The 15517-nt window shown below is 63.5% G+C and overlaps 1 protein-coding gene across 1 annotated transcript in view; it reads left to right on the top strand.

The window, feature by feature from the left end:
* Nucleotides 1-1911: 1911 nt before the first annotated feature.
* Nucleotides 1912-15517, top strand: part of TAFA5 (TAFA chemokine like family member 5) — a gene marked incomplete at its 5' end in the record, with an annotated part of 97954 nt that continues 84348 nt past the window's right edge. Inside the window, one exon of the mRNA XM_081128168.1 lies at nucleotides 1912-2148. Coding sequence (XP_080984294.1) covers nucleotides 2037-2148 — 112 coding nt within the window. The remainder of the gene's footprint in view (nucleotides 2149-15517) is intronic.

The raw sequence follows: 15517 nt of genomic DNA on the forward strand, positions 1-15517 counted from the left end.
CCTGCTCCTCTCTGCCGCAGCGCCCCCTGCAGGGCAGGGGCGTACACGCCGCGTGCTGTGTGTGTGTGTGTGTAGGGTATGTGTGTAGGGTGTGTGTGTATCTAGGGTGTGTGTGTGTATATATGGTGTGTGTGTGTATGCAGGGTGTGTGTGTGTGTAGGGTGTGTGTGGTGTGTGTATATATGGTGTGTGTGTGTATGCAGGGTATGTGTATATATAGGGGGTGTGTGTGTGTAGGGTGTGTGTGGTGTGTGTATATATGGTGTGTGTGTGTAGGGTGTGTGTGTATATATAAGGTGTGTGTGTGTATATAAGGTGTGTGTGTATGTAGGGTGTGTGTGTGTAGGGTGTGTGTGTAGGGTGTGTGTGTATATATAAGGTGTGTGTGTGTATGCAGGGTGTGTGTGTGTAGGGTGTGTGTGTAGGGTGTGTGTGTATGCAGGGTGTGTGTATATATAAGGTGTGTGTGTATATAAGGTGTGTGTGTATGCAGGGTGTGTGTGTGTAGGGTGTGTGTGTATATAAGGTGTGTGTGTATGCAGGGTGTGTGTGTGTAGGGTGTGTGTGTGTATATATATAAGGGGTGTGTGTATATAAGGTGTGTGTGTGTATATATAAGGTGTGTGTGTATGCAGGGTGTGTGTGTGTGTATATATAAGGGGTGTGTGTATATAAGGTGTGTGTGTGTGTATATATAAGGTGTGTGTATATAAGGTGTGTGTGTGTGTGTAGGGTGTGTGTGTGTATATATAAGGGGTGTGTGTGTATATAAGGTGTGTGTGTGTATATATAAGGTGTGTGTGTGTATGCAGGGTGTGTGTGTGTATATATAAGGTGTGTGTGTGTATGCAGGGTGTGTGTGTGTATATCTATAAGGTGTGTGTGTGTGTAGGGTGTGTGTGCGAGTACTGGGGGAGCTGTCCCCACCCGCTCCCCTGGCAGCCACACGGTCCCTCAGAGGCTGGCAGCCAGGTCTCCAGGCGAGGGCCCGAGGCTGTGGCATCTTTGCTTCTCCCCATGTCAGTCGAGCGCCCAGGCCCTCTGGTGGCTCCTGGGAAGGGCTCCAGGCTCCCTCTGGGGTGTTCTGGGGCCACACGGGAGGGGACAGTGGCCATGGGGACACTGACCTGAGCAACCCAAGTCCCCCATCCTGGCTCTTCCCACGCATGAGCCGGGCTTGCGGGTGATAATCGGCTCTGCACACAAAATGAAATATAATCATTGTCATCCTGCTCAGAGGGACCAGCCTCTGGACGGGGAATTTGGAGACACCAGCCTGGGGCCTGGTGGGGTGATGGGTAAGGAGACAGCTCAGGAGGCCAAGCAGTGAGGGGGGGCGGGGGGCACAGAGGGACCGGGGACCGGGTCCCCGCCTGGCTGCGCCTGGCCTCGCGGGTGCCCGAGGCAGCCGCCTCCGCGCGGGTCCCAGGCGGTGCCCCCCGTGGGCCCGGGGGCTCCAGCGCGCAGCCAAGAACAGGGCGCATCTGGGCAAGGGTCCAGGGCGCCCTGTCCTTAACAACTCGGGGGCCGCCACCCAGGAGCGATCTGGGGCGCCGCCCCCGCAGGCCGGGCCGGGTGGGGTGGGGGCGCCCCGGGCCTGCGGGCCACAAACTTCCGCCGCCGGCCGGCCTCCCCGCGGGGCGCCCAGCCGGGGGCGCAGGGCCGTCTCTGTCGCCATCCAGAGGCGCGGCTGGGGCTCCGCGTCCCTGCGCCCGCCCCCGGCCAGCCCCGGGCCCGCGCAGGGGTCCCCGCGGCGCCCCGCGGCCCCGGGCACGCGCGTCGGGCGCGCTCCCCGCACCGGCAGGCGCGCGCCCTCCGCGGGCTCAGCGGCCCAGAGCGCGGCCGGCGTCCCCGGGAGCGGGCGCGGCGCGGGCGCGGGCGCGGCGCGGGGCGGGCCGCGCGGGGCGCAGTGGGCCGGAGCCCGGGCGCGGCGGCGGATGGCGCGCGCGGGGCCCGCACGTGGAGGCCGGCGCGGGGGCGCGGGCAGGGCCGGCCGCTGAGACGCTGCTGCCCCCCGCGCGGGCGCCGCGGCTTCAATGGCGCCATCGCCCAGGACCGGCAGCCGGCAAGATGCGCCCGCCCTGCCCAGCATGTCCTCAACTTTCTGGGCGTCCGTGATCCTGGCCGGCCTGCTCGTCGCCTACTGCAGTGAGTACCGCGCGGCGGGCCCGAGTCCGCGCGGAGTTGCGATCTCGGGGCGCGCGGCCCCCGGGTCCGGCCGGCCCAGCGCGGGCCGGGAGGGGAGGGTCCGCCCGGCCTGCGGGCGCTCGGGCACTTCGGGGGCGCAGGTGCCCGCCCCCCCCGACCCCGGGGCAGGGCCGCGCGCCAGGCCGGGTGGCGATGCCCGCGGCCCCCTGCGCGCCGCCGCCGCTCCCGGCCCAGGCCCGCGGTCCGAGCCCGGTCGGAGGCTCGCGGCCGAGCCCGGCGCTCCGGAGGCGGCGGGTGCGGGTGCGGGTGCGGGTGCGGGTGCGGGTCCGGCAGCCCCGCCGGGGGCGTGGGCACAGCGCCCAGCGCCGCGCGTTCCGCCCGCGACACTCCCGCGGGGAACGAGGCGGGGACGCGGGCTCGGGGGCGCCGTCCCGAGGGGAAGGGGGCGCGGGGGCCTGGGGGGGACGCGGCCGCGGGGGCATTTCTTGGGTCGAGTCGGGGACCCGGGCCGGTGGCCGGCGGGTCTGGCGAGGGGGCCGCGGCCTCGGGACTGGGGCGTCGCGGGGTGTGGGGGGCCGGGGGCGCCCGGAACCTGCTGGGGGGCGGGTGTGGGCCGTGCCGGGGCGCAGGCTCGGGTCTGGAACTGGACGGCTTCTCAGGGTCCCGGGCAAAGCCTGGGGCTGGAGTGGGGGGCGGTCAGCGCTGAGGCCGGAGGCTCGCGGCGGGCCGGGTGGTCAGCGCCCCGGACCGGGCTGCGGGGCTCCCGGCGCCTCCCCGTGTCCGGAGAGCGCGGCGCTGGGGACCTGCCCTGGAGAACTGCCCTGGCGCCGGGGCGGGGGGAACTATGGATTCTTTAAAAACATAAAAATAAAAGAGGCCGGGCCGAGCTCACCCCCAGCCGCCCGCCGGCCGGGCGCCCGGCCTCCAGCGCGAGCCCTTAGCCGCCTCCCAGGGAGGCTGCAGCCCCGGAGCCCGGGCCCAGGCCACCCGCGCGGTCCTGGGACGGCCGGGCCGGAACCGGGGTGAGCCGGGCGCCCAGGGCAGGAGTCCTCCAGCCGGTCCAGCAGGCGGTGAATTTCCCTACCATTGCCCGGATGGCTGGACACTTCCAGGGGAGGGTCAGGACGCTGGGAGGTCCCCACTGGGCTGGAACCCTGGATGCCAAGCAGCACCACCACCCCGGGGGGCCGTGCGCACAGCAGGACCCTGGGGAAGCGTTCCCTGCCCAGTGTCAGGTGCGGGTTTGGGTTTGGGGTTTGAGTGACGTTTGTGCCCACTCCCCAGCTCCCCGTGGACACCGGGGCCCACCCTTGGCGTTTGCTGGTCCTTAGAGGAGCCCTGGCACGGCTTCCTGGCCCATGTGGAACCAGTTAAGGGCAGATAAACTCCGCGGTACCTAGGAGGTGCCATTCCTGATGGCATCCCGCGAGAGGGGTTCATTCGGCAGCGTTTAGGGAGCGCCCTGAGCTCCTGGCGCCATCCCTGGCCAGCTCCGGCGGGGTGGCAGCTTCGGCGGCATCCTTGGGGCCATGCCGAAAACCCGAGACAGCCGACAGCTGCTGGCCTGGAAGCAGCCCTCCAGGTGGGAAAAGAGCAGCTGCTAATTGTTGTTAAGTGCAGACACCCGCCCGTGGCTTCAGTGCTCCACACCCCTGGGGGCGCACCAGCCGGCCTCCCCATTCCCACCTTCCCAGTGTGTGCAACCAGCCCGCTCCACCCCCACCTCCGGAACCCATCCCGACACTCACACCTTCCAGGACCCTGCCCGCTGCTTGGAGTCAGGTGTCAGCGCCGGGGCTGGGCCTGCTGGGCCTGCGGGCTGCTCAGTTAGCGGGGACCTGAGACCCCCACCCCCGCCTCAGGTGCTGAGCCCGCCTGGCATTCGCGAAGTGGGTCTTCCACCAGGACCAGGACATTTGCTAACAGTCAGATCCAGGATAGCAGAGATCATGTCGGACAGACGCTCGGGTTCGCCACACTCATGGCGGTTTCCCTGTCCAGGCAACAGAGTAACGGACAGGATGGTACCGTGTCCAGCACCCCCGTTACGCCAGACGTGCACTTGGAGACATTAAACCCTTTCCCTAAAATACGAGATAGACACAGTAATAGTTTACAGCTTGAACAGCAGTCTTGGAGAAGAAAACACTTCTTTTTTTTTTTTTTTTTTGGGAATTGAAAACGCCGATAAAACCGTTGAAACAGCCCCGGTGACTCTGCCTTCCCTCCCAGCCTCCCCGGGACGGACAGGCGAGGTGGAAGCATCCTGCTGGCGAGTTGTTTTTGTTAGCAGGCAGGGTTTTCATTACTCACCAGTTTCTGTGTTACGGAGCAGATACATTTGTATCATATTAATTAGGGAAAGCGATACGTCTTCCGCAGGATTCAATTATCCTGCCTGTTCAATCTGTGCGCGCCTCTGCAGCACGCAAGGTGCTCATTTCCTGGCGCGGCTGAGAGGAAACCGGATTATTTCTTGGCCTGGTTTTCAGCGAGCGGGTGTTTGTACTGTTCTTGGCCCAGTGAAGACAGACCGGCCTTCTTTGCAGCCGGCTCAGGTCCCTGTTCCGGGCCATGGGCTCCACCCTCCGGCTGGAGAGAGACCTGCAGTCCACCAATTAGGTTAGTTGCTATAGTGACACAGCCTTGTCATTTTCTCCTATTGGGGGAAGAATTGCCAGGAAAAGCAGGAGGGGGGGGCGGCTGGCGTTGGTTCTTTAAGACGCTCCATCACTAGTTTCTGGGCACATCCCGTCGGCAGCGGGGCTGGGCGCTGGGTGGAGCTGACTTGGGTGATGCTGAGCGCCCGTGAGAAAGTTGAAGCTCCTTCCCCCTGTGGCGGGGAGACCTCCGCTGTCGTGGCTCAGAAGGCGCCGGTTTCGATCACCTTCCCCCTCGGGCGTCTGGAGAGAGTGGTCTGCAGCTGGGATGCAGGTCTCGCGCGCGGTGGGACCGCCTGGCGCCCCACTGTGGTCTTCGCTCGCCGGCTTTCAACATACTGGCTATGAGGGACACGGGAAAGGATGGACTGGCGGATGTCTTACCACACTGGGCCGTGACTTAGACACAGACACGCAGTAGTTAATTCAAAAGTGGAGCCACGGCGCTTCAGTGGGGACTGCACGTCCCCTGTTGGGAATGGCTGGTTGCACAGACGTCCCCAGCGTAGAAATGGTGGGAGGGAAGTCGGTATTTTAAAGCAACAGTGAGGGGCCTGGCTGGCGTGGCTGAGCCTCGACCTGTGAACCTGGAGGGCACGGTTCGATTCCAGGTCCGGGCATGTGCCCGGGTTTCGGGCTTGATCCCCAGTAGGGGGTGTGCAGGAGGCGGCCGATCAATGATTCATCACTGATGTTTCTGTCTCTATCTCTCCCTCTCCCTTCATCTCTCTGAAATCAGTAAAGACATATTTTAAAAAAAGAAAACAAATGGAATGATATCTTTAAGTTAAATCGCATGTCCTCGGCGGCAGCTATGAGGAGAGATTACAAACAACCCCAGAATTGTCTTAATCCATTAGAATATTAACCGAGCGTGGGCCCTCCGATGCCATGCTTCCTGTATAAACACAATTTATGGCGTATTTAGCAGATATTAGAATATGCCACTTCCCCGCTGTTCGAGTTTCATTTCTGGGTTCTCCAAGAGGTGAAATTGAAAACACTGAGGCTTAATGGAGTGATGCCGTTCAGAAGTTCATTCCTCACCTCGCGTTTTCTTCCGCCGTGTTCGTGCTGAAGGACGCATTTGCGCTGTTCGGGTCCTTTGACCGCAGGAAGACAAGCCGCCTCCGTTTGTGGGGTTCCCGTGAGCTGGACTCGATGCCCGAGGCCTGCCTGGTGGAAGCCGTTGTGCCCTGGGATTGGCCTGTGGGGCAGAGACCCCTGGGGGAGGATTCAGAGAGGGCCTGGGACCATGTCCTTCCGGGTGACATGGGCTCTGCCTGGGCTCCGCCGTCCCCTCCCCGGTCCCACCCCCTCCCCTTTCCCGGAGGTACCTCCGGAGGGCTCAGGCCCCGCAGGCTCCCTGGCGCCTCAGCGGGCGGCGTGTCCACGGAGCGGCCGGTGCCCGGGGTCAGCTCCCCGCCCCTGCGTCCTGGCTGAATTCCGCTCAGGGTTCCCCTGCTCAGGACCTGCCACTCCACGTCCCCGGGATAAAATATGCAGATCAACTTTTGTGGCGTGAAGTATTTCCAGGTGACTTTTATGGCGTAATTATGGGGAAATGTTATGATAATGTGGCTCTAGAAAAGGGGGGAAAAGCAAAACATTAAAATCCCTGTTTCTTTATATAGCTCCGCAGCTGTGCTGATTTACAAGGGCTCGGCGTTGGCATTAAAATGGGGAGCCCTGGAGGTAATGACCTCTACAGGACGCCACCTGTCACCCAGGGCACCGCGGTGACAGCCCGAGTGGCAGGGAGGAGACTCCTTAGGTGGACCCCCACCCCCTGCATGCCAGGGGCCTGGACGCCGAAGGGACACAGAGAGCGGGAGGCCGCAGCTGTGCTGGATTTTACTGGCTCTCGGGGTTGCCTCAGCTGTGCCCGGGGCCCGCGCTGGCGCGTGAGGCTGGCAGAGCCTGCCATTTCTAAACGCTGCCTTGGACACCGTTCGCGGACCGCCACGCTGGGGTTTGGGGTGGCTGTCCCGTGGCTTCTCGGAGGGCCTGGAGCTGGCCCAGAGGTCCCAGAGGTCCCAGAGGTCCGAGAGGTCCGGGGGCCGCACCCCCTGCCGGCAACTCCCTCCACGCTCTGCGGTTCCCAGGCCTGGGCTGGCGCCCTCTGTCCGCAGCGCAGCTGCCGGGGGCTCCGCTTTCCAGAGCCGGCCCAGCCGTCGGCAGGAGCCGGGACACTTCTCATCTCGCTGCCACCCGGCGAGTGCCGTGGGGGCTCCCTGAGGCTCCGTAACGTTTCCTTATTTATTAGCGTGGGTGGCAGGAGGCAAGGGTGGAGTCTCTTCTGTCTCCAGCTAGGGGAGTGGGACGCCTCTCAAATACCCTGGTCCCGTGGCCCGCGGGAGGCCTGGTTCCAACTCTGTGTGCCAGCGGCGACCCTGAGAATGGCGGCCTGGGGGTGAGCCCCTGTGACCGTGTCCCCGGAGGGGCCTTGCTCCTCTCCTGGAGCTACTGTCCCCATCCCTGGTGTGCACCGGCCCTGGGGTCTGCCTTCCCGTGGGGGCCTTGGCGGGGCCCCGGCTGGGACCTGGCTCCCTGGCCAGGCTGAGTGAGGTGGGGCGGCCGGGGCATCTGTGTGGGCAGGAGACCAGCTTCCAGGTCATTCAGGTGAGCGGCAGTCAGGGAGCGCTGGGCACAGGGAGACGGGCAAGGTGGCAGCCCCCAGGGCTTGTGTCCCGGTGGGGGACTGGATGGTCAGCACAGAGCAAAGGCAGTAAGGAGGGGACGTGTGGACTGGGCCAGGCACCCTGTTTGGGGGGCCCTTTGCCCAGCCGGGTCACAGCCACCCCAGCCTCTGAATGGCAGGTGGCAGTCCAGGAGCCGCCCCGAGGCTCCTTCCCGTTTCTGGGCCCTTCTTCCCACCTGGCCCCACTCCCCCTGGACACATCCCCATCGCCCTTGGTGGAGTCTCTCCCCCCGGCTGGCCCCAGCCCCCACAGAGCGCCCTCCCCTCTTTCACTCACTGTCTCCCTCGTTCATGTCGCTCGGCCTCTTTGTCCGTCTGTCCTGGTTTTGCAGAGTCACCTGAGGCCCCCGCAGCACCTGGGCCGGAGCCCCTCCCCCGCCTGTGACACCAGGCACAGTGACGCTTGCTTTCCGCTCAGGCCGTGAGCGCAAGGCCAGCGGGGTTTCCCCGTGATTCACATAGTGAAGGTGAAGCCGCTGGACAAACACTTGAATGGGCTTCAGACAGGGAACCGGTCACTCAGGTGGCCAGGTGCCAAGTGAGCTCGGAGGACAGAGGAGCAGGGTCCCCACGCTTACCGTGGTGGCCTCCTGGGTGGGCAGCTCCGTGTGAGCAGGGACCGCAGAGCAGGTGGCCCCCGAGGTCAGCGGCTGTGCCCATTTCTGCCCCGGCTGGGTTGCAGAGCAAACCCTGTCGAAACCCTTGTACGTCTGAAACTAACATTACGTGATATTGTGCACCAATTACACTTAAATGAAAACTAACCCTCTCGCTGACTCCGAGCAGCCGTGGCGCCCTTCCTGTAAGGACAGAGCTGATTAGAAGGGAGTTTTCGGGGACCTGGCTGTACTAACGCTCAGGAGCTGGGCTCCGCCTCCCGCGGTCCCTGCCCTGGCTGACAGCCCTCCGAGTCCCAGAACACACCCCGCCATAGCCACCTCGGGGCTCCCACTGCACAGTCAAGGCTGGGGGCCCCGGGAGGTGGGCCTGGGCTAGGAGGCAGGCCTGGTGGGTCCCCTGTTCACCCTGGAAGGAGCTGATGAAGATCGGGGCCCACGTTTGGGGTCCTGGCAGGGAACAGCTCAGAAGGCCCAGCCACACCATCCCATGCCACTTCTGCCAAAAGCCTCTTCCTTCGGTGGGGTTGTCACTCTGACCCTGTCACCCAGGATTCAGCTGGCTCCACACCAGCTGCCAGGACCTCCGGGGCATCTGGTCCTGCCTCTCTGGCCTGCCCCTCTCGGTCACACCCCACCTTGCACCCACCCTCCAGACCTTCTGAGTGACCGGTTCCTTGGGCCACTGCTGTGTCCCACACAGGCTTCCTGTGAGCTGCAGCCCCCCACCTGGGTCACTGTGCCTCCTCCTGGTGAGCCCCTCCCTGCCCGCAGGACCCACTCAGGCGTTGGATGGGGGAGGCTTGGTGGTGGAAATGCACGGACTGACTAGAGAGGCCTTCTGTCCTGGGCCCTGGGCCCTGGGCCTGCACCTGCGCTCATGGCTCCTGGGCGCCCAGGCCAGGCTCTAGCACCAGCTGTGATCAGCCCCAGGACCGCTAGCTGTGCAGGCCTCTGCAGTTTTCGGCACCTGTGCGCTCAGATGCACACACACCCCTCCCCCCCTTCACACAGGTCCTGCGGCTGGGTGTGCTCAGCAGACCACGCTGGAGCAAAGATGCTCCGGCCCGCCTGGATGCCCTTCTGTCCAGCCTCATGTGTCCGGGGAGGGGGCTGCCTGGTGTAGGCATGGGCTGTAGGCCCAGAGACACAGCTGCTTCTCGGGGGCTGAGCTTGCTGACCTCACTCTTTTAGCCCCGGATGATCATCTTAGGGATGCAGGAGGTGTCTGGTGGCAGGAAGGGTGCAGAGCAGATCCTCTCAGGGTGCAGGGACAGGGGGTGCCCAGACACGAGGGGCATGGCTGGAAAGGTGCATGCGCATCAGAGGTGCAGATAAGCACTGGCTGCAGGTAGGAGGCCTTCACCCTCCAGACCTGGGCAATCTAACTGCGAGGGTGTCCTGGGCTGGGGTGATGCCATGGCCATGGCTGGGGCAACAAGAGCCAGACAGAGCTGGGGCACCTGAGAGGTCCTCCCTTCCCTGCGCAGGAGGTCCCAGTGTGAGCTGGGGGAGGGCTGGGCCAGCCGGCTGTGCTCCAGGGTCACTGTTGTCCCTTGTCATGTCGATGTTGGGCTGCCGTCCACCGTGTGGGCCCCTCCAGGGCAGGGGACACAGCCCCATCGTGCACCCAGGTGTACCGGTGGCACCAGAATGGGGTCCTGCAGAGATGGGGCAGGCGGCCGGGGCACCCTACCCAGCCCCACCTGCCTGACTTTGTGTCTTGGACGTCAGGCTGCCAGGGTGGCTCAGTGTCCTCGCCGACAGCCGTGGTGGCAGCTTCTTCTCGTCTCTGCTCCAGGTCTCACCTGAGATTTAGGAAAATCTAGACCAGAATTACACGGTAACTGGCTTTGAGCTTACACACTCGTGTTTAAAATCCTTTGGATAACGTGATGACGGAGGAGTCTTCCCGGCCCGGTAAACCCATGGAGCATCGTGCGGGCCCGCGGCCTCCTCTTAACAGATATCAGGATGATGTTGGGGGAGAAGCGAGTTTGTGGTTTATTTTTAAATTTTTTTTCTGTTTTTTATTTATTTATTTATCTTTATTGTTGAAAGTATTACAGATGTCCCCTTTTTTTGTGGTCCATTTATACCGTGGAATACTATGCAGCTGTGAAAAAGAAGGCTCTCCTACCCTTTGGGACAGCATGGTGGGGCCTGGAGATATTATGCTGAGTGAAATGAGCCAGTTAGAGAAAAACAAGTGTCACGTGATCTCACTCATACGTGGAATCTAATGAACAGAATAAACTGATGAACAAAACAGATCCAGAGACATAGAAGCCTGGAACAGACTGAGGGGTCTCAGAGGGAAGGGGGGGCGGGAAGCCTTTGTCTTTTCAAGATCGGATGTGTGGTTTTGGTTTTATCAAACATTGAGGAAAGTTGCCGTGGCCTGAAGCCTCGGAGCCTTCATATCACGATTTTCTAGAAGCCAAAGTGCTGATGCCTCGGAAGCTGTTTTAAAAGTGGCTGGACTTTCGAAAACCACGTCAGCTCTATTTTTACTTCATTTTCCTCCCGCAGCCGTGCATCCCAGATGGCACCTCGGGAACTCGGCTAAGGACCGTTAATGGGCTGCAGAGGACTCGCGCTAATTAATTGGCCCTAATTGATGTTCCTGGGCTGCGCCACTGTGGCCACAGGAGGCGCTACGGGAGCCACAGGACGAGCCACGGGAGCCATGGGGAGCCTTTCTATGCACTTTGTGTTGGCATCTTGTCTCTCTTCTTCACTTTGGGGAGCCCATCGGCTATCGGGGTGAACTCTGCGGGGAGACAGAGGTGTTCCCTGCTCAGGAGGGCCCGTCGCCTCGCCCGAGCTCTTCCTGTCTCAGGCTGGCAGGGACAAGCCCGCACGGCTGCCGGAGTCTCGGCCTCCCCGAGGAGGGCCATCGTGAGACGGGGCGGCGTGCGGTCCCTTTGGCTGGCCGCGCCCGCGGTGTGGAGGTGCTGTGTCATGCCAGGTGTGTGGGGACCTCCAAGTTCTGCTTCCCAGGGGCAGGGGCCTGTGTCCTGCTCCCCTGTTCCTCCCAAACCACACGGATTCCGCACAGTGTTCTCAGGACTTGGGCCCTGGGCAGGCGCACGCCAGGGAACCCGAGAAGCCTTCTGAGCCCCGCCCTGGGAGACATGAGCCCCCAGACTAAGGGCAAAACTTGTTACCGAAGCATCGGGACGTTGGGCGTGGGCAGCCAGGGGCCGCTGCCATCTGTCTCGGCGCACTCGGGTCTGGGGACAGGCCACGGTCACAGGACAAACCACGTTCCCGTCTGAAAAGACTGCATGTTACCCAGAACGCACGCTAAGTGCACGCGAGAGAAGCGCGCTCGCTGAAGGAGGCCGGCGTCCGCTCTGGTCTCGCTTCGTCTCCGTCTTGAGGTTCCAGAGGGGAAGGGAGGCGCCTCACAGACCAGGGGAGCATGAAGCCCGCACAGCACAGCCGGCCCTGGCCGCCTGCCCCCTGCAGCTCCGAAGCCCGGGGACCGTGGGGCTGGCGCAGGCAGCCCCGCCCGATGCCGTCCTCACGGAGGTGGTGCGAGACCTTCATTTTCTCAGGTGCCTGGCGGTCTCTGCCACCCCCGAGAGGTGAGCGTGACGAGGCGGAGGCGGAGGCAGGGCAGGGGCTGGCCGTGGGCCCCACCCCGCTGCTCACTGGCCCGGCCAGAGGGCGCCCTGCCCGCCGGGCCCCATACCATCCGGAGGGCCCGGGGCTGCCTCCCAGCGGGAGGAAGCGCGTGCCCAGGGCGGGGTCCGCTCCTCCGTCCAACTGCAGATAAAGGGCAACCTTCCCTTAGCTCTAACTGCCCCTACCTGGGGCAGGTCGGGCCTCTGGGCGCAGGGACCAGGCACCAGGCTGCCCGTAACAGAGGCTGAAGGACACTAGAGCTTGTCACTGTGCCTGGCATGGGAGGGCACAGTGTCACCGCAGCCCGGGCGCGCTCTGCACACAATTCATCCGAGGTGGCCTGTGGGCTGCAGGAGAGGTGCCCGCGTGACCCCATCATAGTTTGGGTTCCTCAGAGGTTCCGGGTGGCCAGTGGCATGGTGAGTGCTGAGCACCGTCTCCAGGCACTGGGCAGGTGGGTGTCCGGCCCACGAGAGCCCGCTGGTGTGAGTGGGGGGACACAGGAGGTGTGTCCTGGCCACGGCTGCACTGCATTCACCTGTCATGTAGATGTGCTGTTGAGTGACACCCAGCAATTTTAGGGTTGTCCAGGACCCTAAACACACAGTGGTGCCCAGATGGACCGTCTCCCCCTCGGCCCCTCACGCCTCCAGGTGCTTCGGTTTCCCACGGACAGGAGTGAGGGGCTGCCCCCAGCTTCAGGCAGGGAGGCCGGCGTGGCCTCCGGAGGGTTCGCTTCTCGCAGGCCTCCGAGGCTCCTGCTCCCACGCTCCCACGGGGTCAGGTGCCTTGCACTTCCCGGCAGGTGGGCCGCGTCATCCTCGCTGGTGCCCGGCTGGTGCCTTAAAGGGTCATCCTTCCCGGGGCCCTGCGTCTGCCCAGGGGCCTGTCCTCTCAGCTCTGCCGAAAAACCCTTTCCCAACTTTAATTTTATAAAACGCCCTTGCCGAGACTCAGTCAAAACTGGGTGCTTCTCTCAGGGACACAGGGGCGATCTCGGTAAGCCCCTCACTCTGCCGGCCGGGTGGCCCCAAAGCTCCCGCAGGTGGCTGGCGCAGGCCTGGGTCTCCCCTGAAACTCCGGATTGCAAAACCTTCATCAGATGATTGTAACAACAGTAAGTTAGGAGAGGCGGTGGGGGCGCTGGAGGATCAGTGACACGTTCCTGGCGTCTCACCTTGGTGAGGAGGCCAGCTGATTGCTTCTGTATTACAGTCCCCAGGCAGTGTCAGACTGATTAACCCATCTCTGGAAACCATCATCTCTTACTGCTTTACTTCAGCAGTCGGGGGCACCTCTCCTGCCCTTGGGTGTGGGCTCTCCGGGTGTCACTGTGGGGTCAGCGGTCTCCCGTGGGCAGTGCAACGTGAGATGGGGTGGCAGTGATCTCTCGTTCCCCAGGAGCGAGCTGGAGTCGAGGGGACGTGTGGTCGGCTGCCGCTCCGAGGACCTGGCCCAGCATCTTGAGGCAGCACAGCCAGGGTCCTGAGGGTCCTCCCAGGTGGATCTGTGCTGGGCCAGCCCCGCCCCATTGCCGGCCAGGGGACTCATCCCAGCTGAGAATCGTCAGCCTGGGCTGTAGGGAGCTCCTGGGACTGAGCACAAATCTTAGCTCTGAGCTTCCCAGCAGACATGGCAACAAGGGAACAGGACTCGTCTCAGAGCCTTCAGGCAGCTGGAACAGGGCTGCGCTGGCACCTTGACAAGTCTCTCACCCCCAAAACCAGGCAGGTCGGCCCTCTTAGTTCCATTTCTAGGGTGAAACCCCCCAGGCTGTAAGAGGGGTCCCACTCAGCCCTCCCACCCACTCTTCACTAAGCCCTTGCCTCAGAGTCTGAAGGAAGAACTGACACCAAGTGGGGGGGCCCGGGCTCCCCAGGGACTCCCATCCCAGGCCTCCTGAGGCTCTACCAGTCCTTGTGGGTGGTGCCTTCTTCCTGGGGTCTGAGCACAGAGACCCCGCCCTGCCCAGGGCCACCCTGGCAGCCGTCCCGCCAGCCCCCAGCCTCACAGCCCGGGCCTGCCGCCCCCCAACCTCCACCTGACCTCCCCATCAGCAGGCTGAGGAGAGACAACCTTGGAGAAAGACGCCACAGCAGCCGCCCTGCGATTGGCCCGGCGGTGTCCCCATTAGCGCCGTGGCTGCTACCCGAGGACTAATTAAACCAGATGGTGGCAAAACCCGAGTGCAGGCATGGAGACGTTTTACATTTAAGTTGATCAAAATTAGGGGGAATGGCATATGCTCGCGGAGATTAGGAATTTTTTAACTACATATTAACGGCTTTTGCTAATACCCTTCCCGGTGATCTCGGCGCAGTGCTCCCTCGCGCCCGCTGTGTCTCGCTGTTCCCAGTCTCCCGTCACCGAGGCCTCCGGGCCACTCGGCTTTGGTGGAACTTAAGTGAGTGTAATGTTGGATCATCATGCCCCGGGGTGGCGTTAGCAGCTGAAGGAGGGGACAACCCCCGGCTCTCGGCAGGAGCTGGCAGGCCTTTTCCCCGCCAGGGCCCGGGACACGGTCGGACGGCCTCTCCCTGGCGCTGTGCAGCCTGCCCGGAGCCCCTGGCATCCTCCACTGTCCCGGTGTCTCAGGGCCATTGGGCTCAGAGGCAGAGCTGGCCCCTCGGGATGCCCGACCCTCGACGGAGGAGAGGCGGCCACCACGAGGGCCGGTGCTTTCTGGGGGCCGGTGGCTGCACCTAGGCCAGGCCTGTGCACCATGTGGGGGGTGAGCAGGGGCCCAGGGGTCCGCCGGGAAGTGCCCGCAGCCTCGCCTGCTCTTTCAGAGCCTGGCTGACCTCAGGGCTTTTAAAGAATTTGTGTCGAGGTGGAATTCACATCAACAGAATCAGCCGTTGTAAAGTGTGCGAGTCTCCTACGTGTTTAGCTTGTTACAGGGTCACATGGCCACCATCCCTGTCGGGTTCTAGAGGTCATCACGCTGAAGGAAACCCCGTACCCATTTAGCGGTCACTGCCCGGCACCTCTTCTGGCCCCTGGAAGCCCCCAGGAACCCCCAACCTCACAGCCCTTTTGAAGCGAAGGTGGAGAGAGCTCTGGGCATCCAGCGGGGATTCTGGGCACTGCAGACATGCGTCCCTCCCTTCTCGGCCCAACAGGCAAACAGACCGGGGCTGTGCTCTGGGCCCCGCTGCCCCGATGCCCAGGTGTGCCTGACCTTGGGGGAGACCCCTGGGCACCAGGGAGTAGCCCTCCTTGACCCACCCACCCACCACCTCCCGGGGTGCTCTCGCCCCACCCTGCCTCCCGCCTGCCTCTGGGATGCTGAGGGTCGCCTCCGGCTGGGGCTGAGATGAGCGTGGGGGGTGCAGGCCCCGGCTCTGACCGGCCAGGCCCGGGGCTAGTGCTGTGGCTGTGCCCAGAACCCCGACGGCTGCGGTGACAGCACAGATATCCGGGGCTGCTGCCCGGGGTTGGCGCTGGGCCCTCGAGGCCTTGCGTCGTGTCCCAGTGGGAAGCAGCCCCGCGCTGGGGGCAGCCTGTCCGCGGCCTGGACACTGGGTCCCTGTGCCCAGTGGCAGCAGTTGGGTCGGAGGGCGGGCTCGCCGGCCGGGTCTCTGCCTCGGCCAGCCTCGGGGCCAGGCCACAGCCTCGGGGCCAGGCACAGCCTCGGGGCCAGGCCACAGCCTCGGGACCAGGCACAGCCTCGGGACCAGGCCACAGCCTCGGGGCCAGGCACAGCCTCAGGGCCAGGCCACAGCCTCGGGGCCAGGCACAGCCTCAGGGCCAGGGCA

The sequence above is a fragment of the Miniopterus schreibersii genome (genome assembly GCF_964146895.1).
Source record: "Miniopterus schreibersii genome assembly, chromosome: 2".
NCBI lineage: Eukaryota > Metazoa > Chordata > Mammalia > Chiroptera > Miniopteridae > Miniopterus > Miniopterus schreibersii.